We start from the raw sequence: 23,858 nt of genomic DNA, 5'->3' as shown, positions 1-23,858 counted from the left end.
TTGTATCTAAACACATACAAAAACATCGAGTGAAATAATTTCGTTCCCAACTGGAACTCATAGTTGCATAAAATCTCAATCTAATGACCAGAATAAGATGAATGGGCCATTTTCTCTACACAATTCCCAGAAAGATTCATGATCAATGGTAAAATCATGCAATAAACTAAAAAAAATGATTCCACTTCTTAGCATCGTCATCATCACTATCATTATAGCCTTTCCCAATTAATTGGGGTCGGCTACACGAATCCTAGTCTGCCAGTTTGCTCTATTATCTTTTCGGACTACTTCCAACCACGTTCTTTTGGGCCTCACTTCTTAGCATCGTATAAGAAGGAAATCAAAGACAGTATTTGAATATAGACTATTTGGATAGATATTTTTTTTTTGGTGAGTCAGTGGGGAGAGGGCCCCTACCTTGGTAGGAATTGAGGGCATAATCAATTGCCATTCTATACAAACATCTGTTCTCACAGTATTTATGAGGGCACAATAAATTGCCATTTATTTGCCACTTCAAGAACCACCAAATATTGGATGTATAGAATGGAAGGTCATCTTCTGAATCTATTTAAATACAGACCTATCCAAAAGAAAATAAACAAGGAATAGAACATCATCGGTATTTAATGTGAGAGTTAAAAATGAAATTGGAACAAATCATAACACCCATGAAATTCTCAGGGTATGATCTGTTAGACTATGTACCATGTATAACAGGCATTACTGCCATTTTTCGTTATGTTATTTCACAATGTAAAACATGTGGATCTTAAGGGCATTTGCATGTGTACAAACCCAATGCTACAAAATTGGAAAGACATCATCCTCTTTAAACCCCCCTGGCCTGCTCATGCAAACAACTGGGTGTTCTATTGGTAACCCTGGACCAGCAGGGGTGGGTGGGTTGTTTAGAGATCATCAAGACAACATCTTGACCTCTTTTTCCTAGATTTGGTTTTTTGAGAAAGACCTCTTTTTCCAAGACACGCTGACTCCCAATTTGCCGAATCCATGGCCCTCCTTTCGAGTCTCAAGTTGTTTGACCCTGCGTGGTGACAACCTCTGTTGGTTGAAGGAGATGCCAAAAACATAATTACCTGGGCGTCTGGAAAATCTCCTCCCCCCGGTATCTTGCTTCGATTTATGACGAGATTATGCACATTTGCAGGGATACGGCTGTCTTATGAACGCATAGGAGGGAATCAAACGACCTAACAGACCGTCTAGCTAAGGAAGGGGCTGGTGCGAGCGCAATGGATCCTTAACAATTCAGGGCTTTATGGAACTTACTTGTGTTTATGTTTTACCCCTCCAGACCTTCTGGTTTTTGAATATCCTCTGATATGGGAAATGTTATAAGCCCCACCCACTTTTTGTATAAGGCCCTTTTGGGTTAACCCATTTTTTGCTGAGAGGCCCGGTCTGTGGGTCCTCTCATTGATCATTGCATCTCCTATTTATCTATACCATAGCTCCACTGACCCCGCGTTTTCGGTTCTGAAACCCGATTCCGCGTTTTCGTTAAGGAATCTCCATGGAAACCATTTTTTGGAACCAAGGAAACTCGATTCCTTGATTTTGGAATCTTGTTTCGACAAATCTTTAGAAACTATTTTTTGGAACCAAGGAAACTTAATTCCTTGATTTTGGAATCTCGATTCAACACATCTTTAGAAACCATTTATCGGAATCAAGGAAACTCGATTCCTTAATTTCGGAATCTCAATCCAACACATCTTTGAAAACTTGAACCCATTAATTGTGGGTAGACGTTCCCAAAATATATCGAATCTGGATTCTAGCGTGGATTAAATCTTGATTCCATGTCAATTGGAGTAGAAATCTTCTTTCGAATGCTTCTAGTGGTTGCAGGGTTTCATTATTTTACTTGTGCCACCATGGATGGCCTTTACTTTAAATTTAAAATATAATTCATAAATACAACACATACAATTAAAAGTAAAACCATGGCATAAACATAATCGTATTTTGTCTTTATAATAATGACGTCCAAATCACAATTTAGGAATACTTGTCTTTTGTATATAATGACCATAAGTTCAATAGTCAACACAATCACTTTAAAATTCGAGAAACCTTCTAATAAGAGACATCCAATATAGGTTCTAAAGTTGATAAGGCTCAAGATGTGCTTGTGGCTTCCTTCTCATAAAAATGAAATCTCGATTCCTGGTAGGGGTCATTAAACGCATTCCACATTCCATATTATTGTAAATCTCGATCTCAAACTGACATGGATCTTTGATCCATATACTTCAAAAACTTGATTCCAAATATGTTAGAATCATGATTCGAAACAACAACATATCTCTGTCCCATAGATGTCGAAAACTTGATTGCATATTAATGAATCTTGACTCCTGAAGTGTCGATTTCAGGCGGATGGGAATCCCGATTCTAATGAGGAAGAAATCTCGATTCCATATGTAGATGAAACTTGGATCTATTTCGATCGAAACACAATTCTCAAAAACTAGGAATCTCGTTCCTAGTGATTCCTATTGTACGGACAACGATTCCAAGACAAGAATCTTCTAGCTGGCTGCGATTCCGTGATTCCAGTTCTTAAAACAATTCGGTTTCCCAAGCGTTTCCAACAACTATGATCTATACAACAGTTAACAACTTAAAAAAAAAAACATATTTGTACAAACCCAAACATCCAACCATGTAATATTTACTTATATAATGAAGATGTTGCTGCATACGGACTGATTTGGGAATTTAAGCCACTCTCTCTAGCTTTTGATGTCTTTACAATATCTCTTTCCTATTGTGGAATATCAAACTCACATTTTATCAGAGCAGGTTGCTGGATATTCTACACAAACCCATAACAAGGTAAAATCCTATCTTACCTTCCGTAATCTCACTATATCTTATTCCTCTATCTCAATTCTCATATAAACCCCAATCTCATTCTTGGCTATCCACTCTTTTTCTCATAGAAACCATACCTTATTTCTCTTTCTTGATTCTCATAGTGACCTGAATCTCATTCTTGATTGTCACTCTTTCTTTCTTCTGATATTCTTTTCCATTTCTTCCTTTTCTCTTCACTCCGTACAAAAAAAAGAAAATATTGCCCTATCCCACTCCGTGCTCTCTCTCTCCTCTCTACCCATTGAAATTTTGGAGTCCCAACCTAAGCTTCTTTTTCATCAATTTCTCAAATGACTTAATTTCTCTCTCCGTTTTCACCAAAAAAAAAACTAATTTCAACCCTAATCTCCAACTATGGATCTCGCGCTCATCAAAACCCTAATTTCTCAAAAGCCTTAATTACTCTCATCCTTCCCCTAAAAAACATAACCTGATTTCAGAAACTTAACAATAACCCTAATTTCAGAAACTTGATGATTTCCCTTAGCTCTTTATCTTTTCATTCATTGCTACTTTGTCAATTTCACATTCTTCTCTTCTTTTCTCTACCCAACGTCATTCTCCATTTCACAATAATGTCTTCCTCACATCAATTTTCTTCCCAAATGTGCTCCCCTAAATGGTCTCCACCAAGTTGACCTCATCCAATGTCGCAATCTAGAAGGGACTCATAATCCATGACATAGATGGATATTCTTAACCTCCTTCCAAACTCATCAGAAAGGAAGAGATTGATGATGATGGAAAATGAGCATTGTTTCCACAAACCCCTGTTATGAAAACGGGTTGCTAATGACCAGCAACTCATTGGATGAATCAACACACCTCTTTCCGAAGAAACTCCAGCACAGGTTATGGGAATGCGAACTGCTGCAAATTTATGGAAGGCTTTTCATGTCTCCTTTTTGAGTCATGTGTGATGCATTTGAGGCTTGCAGTCCAACAATGCAAGCAAGAAAAATGACAGTCATGGAATATTTCAACCAAAAAGGGGCTTTATGATCAACTGAACATGATTCAAGAACCACCAAGTAAAAAAGACAATGCATATAGGATGTTTGTTAATTACGATATCCCCAAGCCCCCCATTTCCAATTTTTTCACAAATGTGCCCCTTGCTACCTGAACACGACCCTCTTCCAAAATAAACCTACACCTAAAGATGCTCAAAACCATGATCCATTGTGTTAGTCACGATCAGTAACCCTCCATTTTATAATGGAGAAAGAGGTGGTCGTGGACATATCATGGCATTAGAGGTCGTGGAAGAGTTGGAGCTCATTCATTCCACTAACTAATAACACGGTCTTTTCCCTACACCTAATCATTTATAACAAAATAGTATGGTTGGACATAAGGATGTGACATGCCAGATTTGTAGTCACCGAAACCGCATCATAGTGGACTGCTACTATTACTATAATCAACAGGGATAAAGCTCGAACAATAGCCACAAAGTCGCTGCCCTTAATACTCCAATGAAGATTGTCTTTTTTTCTAAAATAACTGATGAGAATATATTACACTGTGTAATATGTTATAAAAGTAACCCACGCAAGATGGGATGATGCAACAATGGAGACTATGTCATTGACTTCACCAAATGATCAAGCATGGATTGTTAATGGCAGAGTAGCCAACCATGTTTCAGGTGATCCTGATAAATTCTTATCTCTTATCCTTATTCTGGCAGTGGTCCCCTATTAGTCGGGGATGGTTTCTCACTTCCCATCACTCACATATGAAATGATTCTGTAAATTCCTCCATTGGTCCTGTCTTTCTAAATAATATCTTTCTGGTTCCCTGGATCAAGCATAGTGCTATATCTATCTCTCAATTGACTCAAGAAAATAAGAAAAATTTCCTATTCCAAACAGTCTTCTGCTTTTGAAGGATACTTGTTAGGGGCCACATTAACTAGAACAGATCGGCAAGGACATCTACATGTCTTGGATGACAAATCAAGGAAGCTTATATTATTAGCGCCTTCATTCAAAGTAAATGATGATGTCAATGTTTTTCTAGGGCATTGTAACCATGAGTCAATTAATAAATGAGATGAAAGAGTTATCTTGTTTGGGGTGTGCTCCTAACAACACTCATCAACTTAGCAACATTGACGAGAGTGTGCCTCAATACATTGCCAAAGATCCCAAACACCTTGAAGATGATGACACTCCATCTAATGAGCAGCCCAATGTTGCATCCAAAGAGGTGATCGTATATCATAAATGAAAGCCAAATGAGCAGCCTAACATTGCAACCATGAAGGTGATTGTATATCATAGAAATAAATGACAGTGGCACATAGAAGGGCAGCAAGCTGAAAATACACATATGCTAGGGTAGCAAGATGATAATGTTCATAACACGAGTCTGGAGCTAAGAGGACGCCATGTTGAACGTGGAGAAGTTGCCAGAATTAGCGCAGAAAATCATGCTATTCGCCAATCTATCAGTTTGCTATAAATTAATGGATAAGCCATGAAAACCTCACACATGATTATCAGGTATTTATAATGTAAAGCTCTCAAACGAAAGGAGCCTACCAGCTATCATGTGGCGACAAACAACCCGAAGTGGGTCGAAGCTATGTCCAAAGAAATATCAGCTTGGGAAATTGTGAAGAGGCATGTTGGAGAGAATGTTTCGGGTAGCGATGGGGTATATAAGATGTTTTAATCAACAACATCGATTAGATTATGATGAAACTTACAGCCTTCTTGTCAAAATTGTCACCATTTGAGTAGCCTCTTTTCCAACTCTACGAGAGGAATGCCTTTCTTCATGGAGAGGTAAAAGAAGCGTTGTATATGGAGTTTTGGCTAGAAGGATCCTTCAGAGTATGTCAGTTGAAGAAATCTATGCATGGATTGAAGCAGGGTTCTTGTACTTGGTTTCAAAGCTTTTATCGTGCAATAAAGTGTTAGGGATTCATAAGCACAGTAATGAATCATTCTATTTTCATCCACAAGAGCACCAGATTATGATTATCCTCCTATCTGTAGATGACAACATTATTACAGGAGGTCCTTCAATTCTTATCGCTGAGATCAAAAGATTTCTTCAGGACAGATTTCAGATGACAGATTCATGACAACTATCCTCACTGGGGATAGAAGTGGATCGCATTAAGGATGCACCCCGTTTATCTTAGCATAAATATGCACTTGATTTACTTGATCACACCAAAATGTTGCATTGCAAGCCATCGGCCACTCTAACAGCCCTCAACCAAAGATTAAGAGCGGATGAAGGAAACTACGTGAAGAACCAGAAAAGCACCAAAGCATGGTAGGAGGACTTCAGTACCTTACCTAAGAATGAAAGAATTACTTGCATGGGTCTTTCATATATCAGAATACAGATTCCATAAGCATAGATGCTGATCATCGAAGGAGTATGCTTAAAACCATATGGAGACTTCAGCCAAAAATATGCAGACAGTTTTCAGAGGATAACAAAATAAGGACAATACTTAAAAAGAACATTAATGCAAGAACTCCAACAGGATTTGTTATTTGAAGCACATGAATAGATTACAGGAAGCATTGCTAGGAGAGGAAGTAAGACTTGTGATGAGAGTATTTCCGAATTAGATCACCCAGGAAATGCCAAGGGAGCAGTATTTTCCAGCGCGGTCATGCTATCATTAAGGGGTTTCTTGAAACTAATGTGACCACCCTGAAAGGCTCTGCATAAACCAACCATCAATCACACTTTTTGCTTTTATCATGAGAAAATTCCAAAGTTCTTCAAAGTTATGGCTACATGACACTATTACACTTAACTTAATCTTACTGTGAAGTCTGGGACCTTTGGTGTAGCAACTCCAACCAAAAAAATTCGATCTTGGACTCCCAAACACCTTTTGCTACCAATCAGCTGTCCTTAATATCCCTTTGACCACCTCCTTGAAGACCAAGGGCCATTCTCCACATGCACAAACACTAATACCAACCCAGATATCTTGTTCATTGATTTTTCCAGGTTAAATAAACTATTTCAACCATTTCTACTTTTTAATACAAAATATCTCACTCACTTGAAAATCTTAACAGAACACTCCCTTCCCCCAAAATATGTATCCCCAATGGCTGACCAAGGTGTAACCAGCGACACATGCAGATGAACTTTATAATAAATAAGCTTCAGTTTGTGATTGCTCAAACAACACAACTACCTAGATAATAAATATGGAACAAAGGTAAAGACCAAGGCCCCCAAATTGGCAGAGCAGCTATGTAACTTGGACAAGTGTGTCCATGATTTTTTGCACATCTCAACAAGCAAAGACATGACAAGCACGTTGAATTAGAAACTTGGAAGCTTCTATTTAATATTTACCTTTTCTTTAGTTGATATAATTACTAAAGTACTCAAGCGCACTCTTCCCACCCAGCCCCTCTCAATGCAATAAGACGTGCTGTGCCTGAAAGGCCAATTTCAGGGCTGACGTTTCTGATGCAAGTGCCCATGTTGGTCACTGACATAGGTGTCCATGTCTTTGCAGCTGCACACCCGTTGATCCATGTATTCTTGCAGCCAAAGGCCACCACGATCCCTCTAAAGATGCACCATGCTTCAACTAGTCTCTCGCACTCCTCAAAAGAGTCCTAAAACTATGTTATCAAATGGTTCCATTCACGTGGCACCACATCTTCTATAATCCTTAGTCATTCAATGTCCCTACAATATCCAGCCATGCATGCTACACATGTATGCAGCCTATTAGTGAAACATCTTTAGAGAAACTGAACAATGGAAAAGAAAATTGAAAGAACAGAGCTGATGTTTTTTCACGATGTTATAAAATCTGACACGTTGACTCAGGACTCACCTAAGTCGACTAGCCTGGGGCACTACATGAGTTACGGCCTTCCGAGTCATAAGAAACTCATCTGAAACTTAATATTTAAAAATCTTTTCCTTCCTTTGTGAGACTTTTTGAGTCTGTTGAGACTTTCCCAAATCCTTTAAGACTAGGCTCGAACCAGGTCGAGTCCCAAAAGGACTTCATGTTTTAACTATATATATATATATATATATAGGAAAACACTACACAACGTCTATAGGCGAAAATGAACAGTGATTTCGCCTACCCCCATCACCGTCCAAAGTTCATCACGCGGTCACGATTGTCCGATAGTGTTTCATTTTTCATTTTTTTCTACAAATCGGAATGACCTAAAATTTAGAGAGTGTATTAATCAAAAATAGGGGAATCTTCGAAAATTATAAAAAAATATTTTACATTAAAAATTGACCAAAATACCCCCAAAAAGTTTTGGGGCATTTTGGTCAATTTATTTTTTGCAGATAATATTTTTTATATTTTTATTAGATGCGCCTCAGTAAGATGTACATACCCTCCAAATTTCAGGTCATTCCGATTTGTAGAAAAAACATGAAAATAAAACACTACCGGACAATCGTGACCGTGCGATGAAATTTGGACGGTGATGAGGGTAAGCAAAATCACTATTCATTTTTGCCTATCGGCATTGGAAAAACTTTTCCATATATATATATATATATATATATATATATATATATATATATATATATATATGCTATATGAAGAAATCGAGTTCTGAAGGGGCATTTTTTAACCCAAAAGGCATTACATTCCATTCAAAATGCTCGAAAGGAACATTAAATGCCGTTTTATATTTATCTTTTTCCAAAATTTGAATTTGCCAATATCCTGATTTTAAATCAAACTTTGAAAAAATACAGGCATTGACTAATCTATCAAGGAGATCCCTTTTATTTGGAATAGGGTAGCGAATCCATCTCAAAACCTTATTCAATGGTTTATAATTTATAACAAGGCGTGGGGCTCCCCTTTCAATCTCCAAAGCTTTTTCTACATAAAACGCTGCACAGCTCCAGGGTGAAGAACTTTTCCCTACAATTTATTTTTTATACCATTTGAAATGTGAGAGAGTTGGACAACGAAGATTTGAAAGTAGATCCTCAGATCTAGCAGATAAAAGTGTTGTACTCCCCACAAAGCGAAGTGTAATGGTATATATTAGAGTATTTATTGCATCTCCATCAGTGACCTGTCCAGGTCCTACCTCACATTTAACAACCCATTATTTAGTAGCATTTAAGATTTGATTTTTGGCTTCTTCGTCCATATGAAAATTCCACCATCATCTAAGCTATCCAGTAAAACCACATATAATGGCTTTAGCAATTTTGTGGTCTTGGTTTCCACTTGCTTTACATGCGGTGGCATACATAGTCATATGTTTCATGAGATCGAGAATTTGATTCTCAGACATTCCATCTATATTCCAATTTACTATAGATCGTCCTGAAAAGGAGACTGAAGTAGTAATGAGGTCATCTTCTATTTGTAGTTCTACAGGAGGATGGATAGCTTCAATGCTTTCTCCTTTAACTGTATGAAAGTTTTGAAAGGTGTTTTGGATAATATTAATATTCTGAATAGTATTATCCTGAAATTCTGGGTATTTTATTCCTCTCTTTTTAAGGATATACCTAAGCCATTTAAAAGAATTTATATTTGTTTTATGCTGTATCATGAATTTATTAAATTTACAATTAAAGAGGTCTTTCAGTCTTTCATTAAATTCTTCGAGGAACCATTCCCTTATTTGTTTATTTTCTTCAGACAGAAAATCCCTTTTTACCCATGCTTTATCTATGGCAAACTTATCTTAGGTTTGAATTGTCAAAACTTTGAAATCAAATTTAGACATGGTTGGCTCATCAGGCTCAGTCTGAGAAGAGCTGGGAGTATTTACAGTATGAACTGGATGTTGTACATGTTTTTCATTTTTTCTTAATCCTTCTTAAATGATTTTGTCATCATGCGCTTTTTCATAATTAGATTGAGGTACTGAAGAAGTCGAACTTCTAGAAGAAGTATAAGTTGAAGGTACAGTATTCTTAGCAGGCATCCTAGGAGCTAAAACAATATTTGGAATACTCAATCTGGTTCTTCTAAGGGATGGAAATTGGATTTCAATTTCTCCATTTGGATATTCAATTATTTGTTCTGGCTCTTTATTTTCGAAAATAGGTAAACGAGTCTCAGTTTGTATACACCAATTTTCAGGTAAGTTTAGCTGCTTCCAGCATATAGCTTTACGCATGACAAGATTGGATTTTCCATATTAGTTTGAAAAAATATTGTTTGTCCTTTTTTATCCATCAATCTTGCATTAGGACAAAGAGTGTTCATGACCTTATAACAAATTCTATAAACAAAAGCCAAGTTCTGGGATCCAGGGTCCATGTCAAAACCTTGAGTTTTAAAATTAAGAGTTAACACTTTTAATAAATTTGGATCGATTAGGGACACAAAAAAATTTGGAAAGCAATTGAAATATATAGGTCCATTGCAGACACTCGACTCAACGATCCCTAAAAGAGAGTCACTGAATCTTCTATGTCTACTATCTCTTAGACATAGTAAAACCGAATTATTTAGTCCTTCTCTAGTTATTCTCTAGTTAATGGTTTTACTGCTATTTGTACAAGACCTATATGAAGATAGTTACAACCCCTTTTAATATGAACTGCAATCATTCTAGTCGAAAAGAGTTGAAAGCTATCTTGATTTTCCATAACTGAGAGAGTTTCTTCAATCGTTTTTATTGAAAAACTACTTTTAAACTCATATTTTTCTTTCTGTATAATGATGTAGAAACCGAAGATTTGGATCCTCCAAACGAAGATGATTGTATGGGAATATTTTCCCAAATAAATTAGACAAAATATCAGGGATGGTACTACTCCATCACCATTCAGGACACGTGTCCCAAATATGACAATAAAAAGAGACTGTCAACAGGCCAATCACTATTGTTACAGTAAAAGAAGCATTATTACTGACAAAAAACACTGTTGCTGCAGTGAAAAGCCGACAAGAATCTTTCCCTTACCTTTGCTTTTACCCTACCTTTTATTTTGATGTGAAAGAAAAGGCATCTTACCTTGTCGGTGCGGACTTTAGAACGTTTGGAGTCCGCCCTCCCCTCTTCTATAAAAGGAGGACCAGGCCTCAGAAGTACGCACCTTGGGATTTCCTTCTGAATATCACAGCTAGGGTTTTAATACTTTGTAAGTAAGTGCTTTCAGAGTCATTGTTGTAAGTTTGAGTGGTTACTGTGAGTACTTCAAGTCTGTTTTTTGCCTCTCACCTCTGCTTCAAACTTTCATGTAGGTGCCTATCATTGTTCTGCTTCTGTAAATCTTGTACTTCTGTTTCTATTTTTATAAATCAATGTTATTATGTATGAATGTTACTCTTTCTTATTTATGCATTTTATTTGGTTCCTCTTCTGCTATTTATAGTATCAAAGTCGAGTTTATTCAGTAAAAAACTGAACCAATTTGTACATTTTATCTTGTTAACATATCTAAAGTCGCTGTGACCCAAAGACCATCGTGAGCCAGGAAAGCCGCAAGGTGCAGGGACTGTTTTCCAGTTGACTCAGAGAAAAAAAACTAAGATAAAATGGCAAATTTGTTTAGAACACTATCGAATAGAACCGCTTCAGGTAGTTCTAATAATAATACTCTACGAGTATATATATATATATATATATGTTGTATCAAGAAATGGAGTTCTATCAGGGTTTAAACTATTAAAGCTCAAAAGGGACTGTTGAGGAGATCTTTGAATCTCTTGAGCTTGCTTTCTTATTAAAGCATTTGGATTTGATGAGGACGTCAATGATTTTCCTGGGCCAGAACTATTTGTAGCCAGGTGTTTTCCTGGGCTATTATATAAAGTCAGGCCTTGTCCTGAGCTAGGGACTATATCCATCGGCTGTATTCTCGGATGTTGGCTTCTCCTTCCCTCCCTGCAAAAATTCTCTAGTCAAAAAATCAAGAAGATGATTATTTTTCCCTTGAATATGTTCAATATCAAAATCAAAAGCAGAAAGAATACCTTGCCATCGAGCGAAAATTTGCTTGACGACAAGATTTTTGACATCTTTTTCTAATATGCCTTTGGCTGATTTGCAATCAGTCCGTATGAGGAATTTTTTTTAAGCAGGTTACTTTGAAATTTCGTGACACAATGTATTATTGCTAAGACCTCCTTTTTAACAGCAGAATATTTCTGTTGTGCCAGATTCCAGGCTTTAGATTCCAGGCTTTAGAGGTAAAACGTATAAGTTGTTCCTCATCTAGGATTTTTTGTTTAAGGATACCTCCTAATCCTATTTCAGAAGCATTGGTTTCTATAATTTTAAAAGCTGTAGGAATGGATAGAGCTAAACAAAGTAATTCTTTGGCCTTCTGTTTTAATTTTCTAACTGTCATGGTATGCTCATTAATCCAATCTGGAGGATTCTTTTTTAGTCTCTGGAATAATGGTTTAGCATCTGAAGCTAAATCTTTATAAAAAATTTGAAATATAATTTAAACATCCTAAAAATCTCTGTAATTTTTTTTTATCTTTTATGATGTCAAGGAATCTGGAAGCAAATTCAATTGCTCAATCGATAGGAATTATCCTTCCTTGAAAGATATTATTCTTAAGGAACCTAATTTTTGTTTTAAAAAGGTTTATTTTCCCAGCAGAAACAACCAGTTCGACATTTTTTATAGCTTTAAAAAAAATATTTAAATGTTTCCAATGTTGGTCAATATTATCAGAATATACGAGGACATCATCAATATAGACAATAATAAACTTAGTATATGGATTAAAAATATCATTCATAATATTCTGAAATTCTGGAGAGGCATTTTTTAACCCAAAATGCCCTAAAGGAACATTAAATATTGTTTTATATTTATCTTTTTCCAAAATTTGAATTTGCCAATATCTTGATTTTACATCAAACTTTGAGAAAATACAGGTATAGAGTAATCTATCAAGGAGATCCCTTTCATTTGGAATCGGGTAGCGAATCCATCTCAAAACCTCATTCAAGGGTTTATAATTTATAACAAGGAGTGGGGCTCCCCTTTCCATCTCCGAAGTTTTTTCTACATAAAAAGCTGCACAGCTCCAAGGTGAAGAATTTTTCCTAATTAGTTTTTTGTTAAGAAGTTCTTGTATTTCAGTTTTACAAATTTCTAGAAGTCTGCTATTCATTTGTATTGGTCTGGCTTCAATTAGAATTTTTTGTTCGTTAAAGCCTGGTTCATAAGGAAGTTCCACAATGTGTTGTTTTCTATTCCAAAAAGCGTCAGGGATTTCTGCACAAACTTCTTTTTCAAGTATCGTTTTGAAGTTATTAATTTTATTTTGTATTTGTGGTGATGTAAATTTTTCATCAATAGTCTTATACTTAACCTCTTCTTTTAAATGAAAGAGAAATCTTTCTTTCGTAGAAATCTTATTTTTTATGCTATTTATTTTATGAATTCTTGGTTTATCAATGAAGTCAAATTTTACTTCATATCCTTCAATATCAGCTTTTATCCCAGTATTATCAATTCTAATGGGGTAAAGCATGTTAAGAAGGGAGTTCCAAGTATCACAGGCTGGCTTAATCCTTTAACCATTATAAAAGGAAATTTAAAGCATGCACCATTATTGCAAATTGCTCCATCAGATGGTTTATATTTTATTATCATTTTACTACCATCAGCAGTGTTCAAAACTTGTGTTGTTTTGCTAAAATATTTGGTTGGAACCAGTCCTTCATTTATACAGTTTAGATCGGCTTCTGAATCGATAAGAACAGTAGTTTGAAAAGTGAACTCTTTTTGTACCACTATTTTTATGATGATAAACCATCTTTATATTATTACTTTATTCAAGAGGTTGGCATATTTATAATCTTGTATTTTTCTCAACATATTACAGTTATTGGAAGTTTGTGGATCGTCTCTCACTTTTGGGTGTGTATCTTCCATTTCGGGTGGTAACAGATTTTGATTATAATCATGCATCAAATTATTAAATTCTTCTTCCGGACTTTCTTCCTCATTTCCACTTTCATTTTTAGTAGCTGCTATTTCAAGAATTTGTATTTTAGTTTTTACAGTTATCAATTCATTTCAAACCTCATTTATTTCATTTTTTAGATCATGAATTGTGGGTTCTTTTTGGTTTTGAATTCTATTTTGAACTCTTTTCAAAATATCACTAAAGCTGTAATCTTCATTAGTAGGAATAAGAGTCGGTTTAGGAGCAAGAGAACTTGAAGGTTCTTTGGCCATGTTGATATAATGAATTAAGGCTTCTCTTTTAGCCTCAGGGTCACTTATTTTATCAATTAGGTCAATTATGAGATTTTCTTCCTTGGTCAGAGTATTTAAGTTTAGGCCTTTCAAGAAATTACACTGATAATTAATATCTTCAGAATCGGTTTCAGAATCTGAACTGGAGAAAATCAATTCTCTATCATTTATCTCTCCGATAAGCATTTCTTCATCAGAGTCAGAAGATTCTTCAAAATCATCTCTTTTTATTAAGAGGATATCAAATAATTGTTTTTTTATTTCAAGGTCTATTACTAAAGCATTTATTTTCTTTTTCATATGACATTTATTTTTATAGTGTCCTACTTTTCCACAGTTATAACAAACTGGTATTTTTCTTTTTCCCTTTTGTTTAAAGGAGTGATCTTATAAAAAAATTTTAGGAAAGGTATTTTTCTTTCCTTTTGAATATCGAGACTTTGTCTTTCTAGAATCTATATATATATATATATATATATATAGGAAAATGATCCTGTAAGCCAGTAGGCTCACAAGAAAAAATGAGCCCAATGGCCCAGATTGAATCTGGGGCGATCTGACGATCACAGATGTTCGATAGTGTTTGAATTTTAATTTTTTTCCTACAAATCCAAATCACTTGAAATTTTAAGCGTGTGTTCTTCTCATCAAGCCGCACCTAATAAAAATATCAAAAAAATCCGCAAAAAATAAATTGACCAAAATATTACGGGGGTATTTGGTCACTATTTTCATGTAAAATATTTTTTTGATATTTTTCAAAGATTCACCTATTTTTTATGAACACACGCCTAAAATTTCAAGTGATTTGGATTTGTAAAAAAAAATTAAAATTCAAACACTATCGGGCATTCGTGATCGTCAAATCGGCCCAGATTCAATCTGGGCCGTTGGGCTCATTTTTACTTGTGAGTTCACTAGCTCACAGGATCATTTTCCATATATATATATATATATATTGAATGGCCAACTTGATTTGTTATAAAACCAGGCACATTGGTTGCATAACCAAAAGAAAAAAGAATCGCTTGTGTACATGAAGAAATATTAGTGTATGATTAGCATCAATGTGCCTGAAGGTTGAGGACTTCAAAAAAAAGAAACAATTAATACAACATGACGATTAACTTGTAAAGTGTGGGCTCTCTCCCGTACCACCAAAATCCCAAGCTTTCAATTGGTGGTACACTACAAAACTGTCCTTAAATCCAAGCTCCCCCACCCCCCCAGATTCAATCTAAGCCGTTGGGCTCATTTTTACTTGTGAGCTCACTAGTTCACAGGATCATTTTCATATATATATATATATATATATATATTGGATGGCCAACTTGATTTGTTATAAAATCAGGCACATTGGTTGCATAACCAAAAGAAAAAAGAATCACTTGTGTACATGAAGAAATATTAGTGTATGATTAGCATGAAATGTGCCTGAAGGTTGAGGACTTCAAAAAAAAAGAAACAATTAATACAACCTGACAATTAACTTGTAAAGTGTGGGCTCTCCCCTACCACCAAAATCCCAAGCTTTCAATTGGGTGGTACACTACAAAACTGTCCTTAAATCCAAGCTCCCCCACCCCCCCTCCCTCGCCCAAAAAATAAAATAAAATAAAATCCTACAATGGTTGACTTTCTGGGGTGTGCAACGGTCTCGGCTATGATTTGAGGAATATGGATAGAACAAACAGTCGTACTTCGGAGCCCAGATCTCGGAAGTAGGAATCAAATTGAAGCCCGAGATATCTTTTGGACAAGAAGCCAAAAGGAAATCAAGGTTTTCTCTCAAGAAGATCTCATGACGAATTGGAGGGGTTATTCTGCTTTCAAAATCTATGAGAAGCAAGCAACAGAGCCATTGGTCCCCTTTGGTGCCAAATCTCATCAAATTAAACTTTTACGCTTGCTCCTTTGGCAACTCTAGACCAGCAGCGATAGGTGGACTGCTCAGTGACTGCCAGTTACAGGTAGTCCTCACCTTCTCAGGCCCTATTGGGGTCACAAGTTCTGCCATCGCCGAGGCTAGGGCCCTGTTGGAAGGCATCAAACTCTTCGACATCAGCTGGGGGTCAACTATTTCTAGCAGAAGGAAGCTCCCAAAATGTAATTTCTTGGACCGCAACAGCGACCATGATGCCATGGAGAATACAACACTATTCGTCCAAATCAGTGTGCTAACAAGTGCTGTTTGTTTCAGTTCTTTATGTGGCTGGCCCTATCCCAGAGGGTGCTCACAGTTGACCAGCTCCAAAGAAGAGGCTTTCCTCTTCCGAACCGGTGCGTTTCATGTTTGGCAGATGAGGAAACCAATGCCCATATGTTCCTGCACTATCCCTACACCTTCTATCTGAGGGAGGAACTTCTTAGCCTTTTCAATATACAGTGGGTACTTCCCGCCGATGTACCTTCCATTTTCTCTGCTCTGCAACCTTTCCTTGGCCTAAGGCTGGGATTTTACTCTGGAAATCTTCGGTGGCAGCCTTGCTTTGGGCTATTTGGATTGGATGCAACAATAGAATCTTTCGGGGGGAGTACTCTATGTGGTACAAGTCCTCGCCAAGATCAAATCCACAGTTGTATTATGAGGGTCTAATCACCACAGATTCAAAGGGTTATCTACTTCGGCCTTTTTCCAAGACTGGACTGTTGTTCTTCAATACAGCCGCAAGCGCTTACCTTGGGCATCCTTTTGGAGACCTCCTCCACTCAAAAATCCCAAGCTTAACTTTGCGGTTGCTCCCTCGGAAATCCTGGGCCGTCGAGTGTAGGTGCTATCGTCAGGTACCACCTTTGTACAACGGTGGCTTCTATCTCTAAATCTATAGGTCACGCTGACTCTATGGAGGCTGAGACAGTTGCACTGTTGGAAGGGCTCAAGCTGGTTCAACCCCTAACCTTCCCCTCTATTACTATTGGGGGAGATTCCAAGAATGTCATTACTTGGGCTCAGACGCCTTCTTCTTCCCCACCACCCTGGTTCCTGGCTCAGTATTTTGATGAGATTGACTACCTCTGCAGTATGCACACCTCTTGGAGGTATATTTGGAGGAAAGGAAACCAGGAAGCCGACACCCTAGCTAAAGCAGTGCCATCAATGGCTGAAAACTGGCATGTCTTTTTGGATCGGCATCTTTTTTTGGGTTGCATTTTTTACTGTAACCTTCAAAAAGAAGGCTTTTTTATTTTGCCTTTTATCTTTTTCTTTCTTCTTAGTGCAACCGCCCGTGGTTTGCCTAGGTCTCTGCACATCTATTCCTATCATTTAAGTGTTAACTTTCTCAAAAGAACAAGTGCTGTTTGTTTCAAACAGGTTTGGAGGAAGGGCAACTCCAAAGTGGACTCAGGCTAGGCAGGGAGCCACATGTCACATATTGATGTAAAAAGCTCTCATGGGGATGCTTAAAATTGAGTTTCCCTCCCTACATATCCCCCACCCCCTTCTCCCTCTTCTGTCAACACTCTCTCTCTCTCTCTCCTACTCCCATTTTTTGGGGCTTGTTAGCAGGTATGCTGACTAGCACGGCTACTTCACAATTTGTTTATAGAGATCTCCTTGATCTGCATCTCTCTCTCTCTCTCTCTCTCTCACACACACACACACACACGCACACACACACACACACACACACACACACACACACACACACTCACACACACACACACACCTTCCCTTTGTTCATTTTTGTGACTAAAAATACTTTCCGCACTCTGCCTCTCTATATTGATGTATGGGTAGGAGACATGGCTTACAAAAGTTTATGGACATTTTTTTTTTTTTTTTGAAGCTGTTAACTTAGTTTGTATGAACATTACAATATTATAAATGTGTAATCATCTTATTTCCTAATACAATATATACAATCAGTCTCAAAATAAATAATGACATATCATTATTGAATGTCCTCTTTAAGCACGACCACAAACCGCTTTGTATGTCATTCAGACGAGTGTCCTATGACCACCAAACTCGCCTTAGCACAAGAGCACATGAACAATATGCCAATATCTTTTCTTCCAATCAGTTAACAATAATCAAAAGAATAATTAAGCTACAATATATGAGGGGCGTTCCCCCAGTCCTTACTATAGAAAGACTGAACCAGCAAGAACAAGCATTGCGTTATTATTGACTACTCCAACTAAAGACATTGCTGTCAGAAAACAGCATACTCATATGCTAGCATAAATGCATGATGCCGACAAGGATAACAATAAAAAAATGGTGCCATAATGTGTATATCTACAGATGAAATAAAATTTTACTACAGAGACATTTCTAAAACGCAGGGGATGAATGAAACAAACGTTAACACAAAAAGTTTTCAAGACATGAATAAAGAAAGTACCTTTTTCTGACAGCTGAGTAGCTTCTGCATCCCCTTCTACACAATGCAAAAACCAACGAGGACAGAAAAAAGTTCAGCATGAAACAAAAACTATAGAAAGAAATAAAAATTAATCGATAGATTCAAAATAGATTCATTTAAAGACAAAAAATCTGCCCCCTAGATGGGTCATGCATGATAAATCAATAAAGATAAATCACCTTTTGATTGATTAGATTGTTCTTGAACTTCTTGCATCTTCAAATTTACGAGGAATCAACAAGCTTAATAACTTGGGGTGATTACTCCTGGACTGAACAAAAGCATCAAAAAAAAGCATCAAAAGAATGGGACCTTTAAGTGTATGTTACTGCTACACATAGCATATGCTTCTTAAATCAACATAGTTTCCAACTGAAATCCAAGAAGAGATCAGTGAATGGTGAGAACATTTGTTCCATGCAGCTGTTACAAGCTAGACACAAAGAAATAAACATGCACGATAATAAATATGCACATGAAACTAGAAACGTAAGCAACGATGTGACTACATAGTGACACAACAATGTCTTGGCACGCTACTTGTACATACTTTGCATAAAGTATCAATATGGCATAAAATCAATACTAGTATCAGGTACTCTTAAGCTAATTATAAAAAAAATGATATGATTTAAAAGATATACTATGAATTAATATAAAATTTTGTGTGTTAATTTAATAGATCTACAATCATGACAAGGGATCACACTATTCTCACAATGTAGATGGATCTGCTTCCCCAATCTCCCTGAATTTCTTTTCCAGCATGATGCCACTGTAAGACCAAGTCTTGGTTGAATTGAATCTTAACCACAATATTGGATCTCCACTGACCAGCTTCTTTTCAGGTGGATATTCTGGGCACTCTTGGCTTGAAAGCTTTGAAGACCTCTAGAACCATTCAAGTTTGTAGAAAGCATGAAAAAATGCAACCATGCCACCATTACTTTAATCCAGCACACCACCACTAGGCATTACCATGACTTCTCTTTCATCACTTCGAAACTCATGAATTCTCTGGGATCTTGACATCTGGGGCTATTAATCTTCTGTAGCTAAATTTCATAAAAGTAGGCTTCTAAAGTTCAATACAAGTGATCAAATCTCTTATCCTATTACACATGTGGCTACTGCTTTTATTCCCTTCTATTTTAGATAATGTACAGAGCACCAGATGTGTGGGATGCCATTTTTTGGAGATATAATTCTGTAACTATAGCTTACTTAATACTATAATTAACTTCTCCCAAAAGAATATTTTTTTAGGCACAATGTCTCTTTCTCTCTCTCTAAGATATATATATATATATATATATATATATATATATATATCTGAAGTTTCACAAAATCATGGATATGCATTTTTATCTTTACACCAAAAAAGGCATTCAGGAAGAAGTTGTTGATCTGTGGAGCAGAAGAATGACTAGTTGTATAATCTAGGTCGTGACAAGGGGTTCTATATTGCTTATAACACAGTGCTTTTGAGACTATGGCATCATGGACTGGAATCTCTTGGGTTTGGTTTTCCTTTTTCCAATTGTACAATAATAAAATCTAGATTAGAAAGATTAGAAAATTGGGTCTCACCCAATTTTCTTAAAATTCATCTATCTTCAGTTGCAGCCATAAAAACGGTAAAGATATTGAGCACACATGGCTCTGCTGTGAGCCTGTGACACTAAATCTACAGTGTCTATTCAAATCAAAGAAATTATGTATAAGAGCACATGGCGCTGCTGTAAGCCTGTGACACTAAGCTACAGTTTGTATTCAAATCAAAGAAATTATGTATAAGTATAATCAAACTTCCTACAAATTATCCTCAAAGTTCAACTTGTCAGCAAAAATTGATTCTTGTCAAAGCAAAAATTGAATCTTGAAATATGTAGAGAGCACACTTCTAAAGATTGAAGCCATAGGTTACAATTGCTTCAAGTACTATGTTCATGTCAGATGAAATTTTTCGAGTATATTAGAATCGTGACTTCCGATTTCAAGCGAAACGGACTCCGAGCACAGAGAGAGAGAGGAGGGGCATTAATGAAGGGTAGAGGGAAAAACTGTTACAACATAGCTAAGAGAGAACATGTATAGAGAGAGAAAACTAATACATCAAAACTCACAGAATGAAGAGAGAGAGAGAGAGAGAGAGAGAGAGAGAGAGAGAGAAATCGCGATAATCAAGGCAGAGGGCAACCAGACAAACTCCCCGATGCTAGGTTCCGAAATTATGCTGCAGAGAGAAGGTCGCTCCACGCAACGAGAGACAGAGATCGATGGGGCATGTTTCTATTGATGCACAAGCTCGTGACGGTCAAGGATCTTCGAGAGATAATGACCTAAACAATCCTAATCTTTTCTGTAAATGACCAACGCATCGTATAGGTCAAGCCATTCATCATCCCTGGATGGATCATGGCATTCACTACAAGGGAAATTATAAAGGACCCGGTTTCTATGCGGCCATGCCCGCATATGTAGAAATGCGGGCTCCTAATAAATCTATTTTTGAGATGGATTTTAAGAGTTAAATTTTAAGGACGTGTAACCTGTATCATGAATATGAAAAAATTAATAATTTTTAAAAATTAAAAATAATAATTCTAGTAAGAAAACATTTGGACCGTTATTCATTGTTTTTAGATATAACATCTACTTGCGTTTATCTTTAAGATAGATGTTTTACACTTTCTAGACAACATATATAGAAATGTGGTCCAGCCCATATGAAACAAATTTTAAATTATAAATGGAATTGTTTACACAAGTTACTTATAAGGAAATCATCGTTAATATACTTATAGTTTACTATAATCAGAAAAAAAACACCCAAATTTTTCGAAACCTCACCTTCACCATTTCTCACAAATTTTGGCTTTTTTTGGACTAAAATAATCTTCACGATAGGTTTTTACCGTAAATAATATTACAGTAATTAAAATACCGTAATACCTTAATTAGTATTATGGTAATTTTATTACCGTTATAAGTTGAAGGAGTATTACAGTAATTAAAATACCATAATACTATAAGTAATACTAAGCTAATTTAATTACCGTAATATTTCTCACGCCTCATTAAAAGAACACAAAAGATTTTCTACTCTCTCGGGAGTCTACTATCTATTTACTCGCTCGGCAAAAATTCATGCTAGCTCTATTTTTCAAATCTCAAATTTTAGGATATAATCTCTACTACTGATAGAATAATTTCAGCAAAATAAATTTTTCAAGTAAATTCTTTTGTATACTAGAAAAACCTAACACTTCAAGATTGAATAGAAACTATCCAATTTTCAAATAGCTAGATTTAAGTGTCGCAAAACTCACAATTCAATTCTTTCTAAAATATTTTAGTAATTTTTATATGGTTCTCAAAATTTTATAGCAAAAACATTCTTAAATAGGCATTTTTTGAGCGAGAGAGTAGATACACATCATGCTCCGATGGAAACATAGATTCTTTGAAAAATACTGCTCCGAATAAGACTACCGTGAAGGGAGGATAGGGGTAGCCCTGATATTAGAAGCTTTTCAACCAATGGGGGTTTGGAATTGACTGGGAAAGTATTACGGTAATAAGAATACCATAAAGACTTCCCCACACATTACGGTAATTAAATTACCGTAATAATAATTTAAACTATTACCGTAATAAATTACCGTAACAATCTGTGAATTTTTTTACGGTGTTTTAATTACCGTAAAGCTTAAAATGTAAGGAAATTATCGTTAATATACCTTAATTTTAAGAAAATCACAAAAAAAAACCCCAACTTCCCAAAACCTTGTCCACACCATTTTTCTCTCGCTCAAAAACACCGATTTAAGCATGTTTTAGTTCTAAAATTTTGATAACCATATAAAAATTAAGCAGAGATTATATCCTAAAAATTTGAGATTTGAAAAATTACAGTTAGCGTGGATTTTTGTCGAGGGAATAAATAAATAGTATGCTCGAGAGAGTAAAAAATCTTTCGTGTTGAGTTGGGCAATATAACATACTTAAATTACCGTAATACTAAAGTATTATAATATTTTAGTTACCGTAATACTCTATGTTATTACGGTAATTAAAGTACCGTAATAGATGTTTATGTTATTACGGTACTAGAAGTACCGTAATGCTATCTTTATTTACAACGGTATTTTAATTACCGTAATGGTCACAATTCGTTACGGTAGAAAGATTACCATAAAAGGTATTTTCGTCCATAAAATATCGTAAATTGGGAAAAAGGGTGTGGACGAGGTTTTGAGAAGTTTAGGGTTTTTTTAAAATTTTTTAAAAATTAAGGTATATTAGCGATAATTTCCCTAAAATCTATTACGGTAAAAAGACTACCGCGAAGGTCATTTTGGTAAAAACAAAAACAAAATTTGTGAGAAAAGATGTATGCGAGGTTTTAAAAAGTTAGGGTTTTTTTTTTTTTTTTTTTTTTTTTTTTTTTCAATTTTGCTAAAATAAAGGTATATTAACAATAAATTCCCTTACTTATAACCATCCGATGTTAAAATTTGATAGCTTGAGAGTGTTACAAAGTTTGAGAAAATTTATTATGAACTTTGAGCTTGGTCAATAAAATAAATGCAGCCACTCACTTTCACATCCAATGGTCAAGATTAATTATGACCACCTTGTACTAAAAGTAAATAGTCTTATCATATACTTTCCCATTATGAATACCCCCTTACCTTAGTGTACTAGATATTTCTCTCCTCCCAATGTTTGGTATCACTATGCCGGCTTGGAGATCTACATCATCCATTGAAGAACGTGTACATGTACACCATAACTAATAGTCTTCTAAAAAAAAAGTAAAATCAACGGTTCAAATATTGTCTCTAAAAATATAATTTCTGGTTTTTAAATTTTTACATATTAATAATCTACATGTTAAATATTATAGATTAAATTCTATTTCAAAAACAAATTATCAAGGGGCTGCATTTCTGCATGCGAGTCAGTGGACTAATAGAAACCATGTCCACTACTTAAAGGGTGTAATTTGTATAGGGCTGACGCTCCAAACAATTAAAGTAAAGCATACCTTTAAATAGTGTCGGAAATTTTTTTTGGTATTAGAAATCTTTGTGATGGCTTGAAACTTTATTTCATATCTAATTACAAAATTGAAAGCTTAAAAAATAGTGTCGTTCAAGTAGATCTATGAACACTTGAAAAATCTAAAAAAATTGACGGTACAAAAATACATTACACGATCGACTATTTTCAATACTTGAAATCTATTTTTTCCCATGTTCATAAATCTTGAGATCGAGATAATCAATTTGGGGATTTTTGGTCTTCGAAATAATATTTCTAGTGGATTTTTAAGGTGCCCCCTAATTTGATTGTTTAGAGCTTGACCCTTATATAAACTTTTT

General features: G+C 35.7%; 1 protein-coding gene across 6 annotated transcripts in view; it reads right to left on the bottom strand.

Annotated features, from left to right (window-relative positions):
• TWD1 (FKBP-type peptidyl-prolyl cis-trans isomerase family protein) overlaps positions 1–20,732 on the bottom strand; it is a 29,641-nt gene extending 8,909 nt beyond the window's left edge. For 2 of the 6 annotated variants that reach the window (XR_016052928.1, XM_088863202.1), the window contains exons 1-3: positions 20,595–20,732; positions 18,648–18,739; positions 18,448–18,483 (exon numbers count right to left, since the gene is read on the bottom strand). Coding sequence is in view for 3 of the 6 variants with exons in the window: in XM_088863202.1 (XP_088719328.1) it covers positions 18,448–18,483; positions 18,648–18,684 (73 nt within the window). In the remaining 3 variants the exon portion in view is untranslated. Of the gene's footprint in view, positions 1–18,447; positions 18,484–18,647; positions 18,740–19,186; positions 19,693–20,594 lie in introns of those variants that run through there. The other 4 variants (XR_016052926.1, XM_006838227.4, XR_016052927.1 and 1 more) reach the window with 2 other exon arrangements.
• Positions 20,733–23,858: the final 3,126 nt, after the last annotated feature.

This window comes from Amborella trichopoda, chromosome 3, assembly GCF_054954075.1.
Source record: "Amborella trichopoda isolate Santa Cruz 75 chromosome 3, AtrichopodaSantaCruz75HAP2 v2.0, whole genome shotgun sequence".
In the NCBI taxonomy this organism is placed as follows: domain Eukaryota; kingdom Viridiplantae; phylum Streptophyta; class Magnoliopsida; order Amborellales; family Amborellaceae; genus Amborella; species Amborella trichopoda.
The sequence above is the reverse complement of the archived record's forward strand: the minus strand, read 5'-3'. Positions and strand labels throughout refer to the sequence as shown.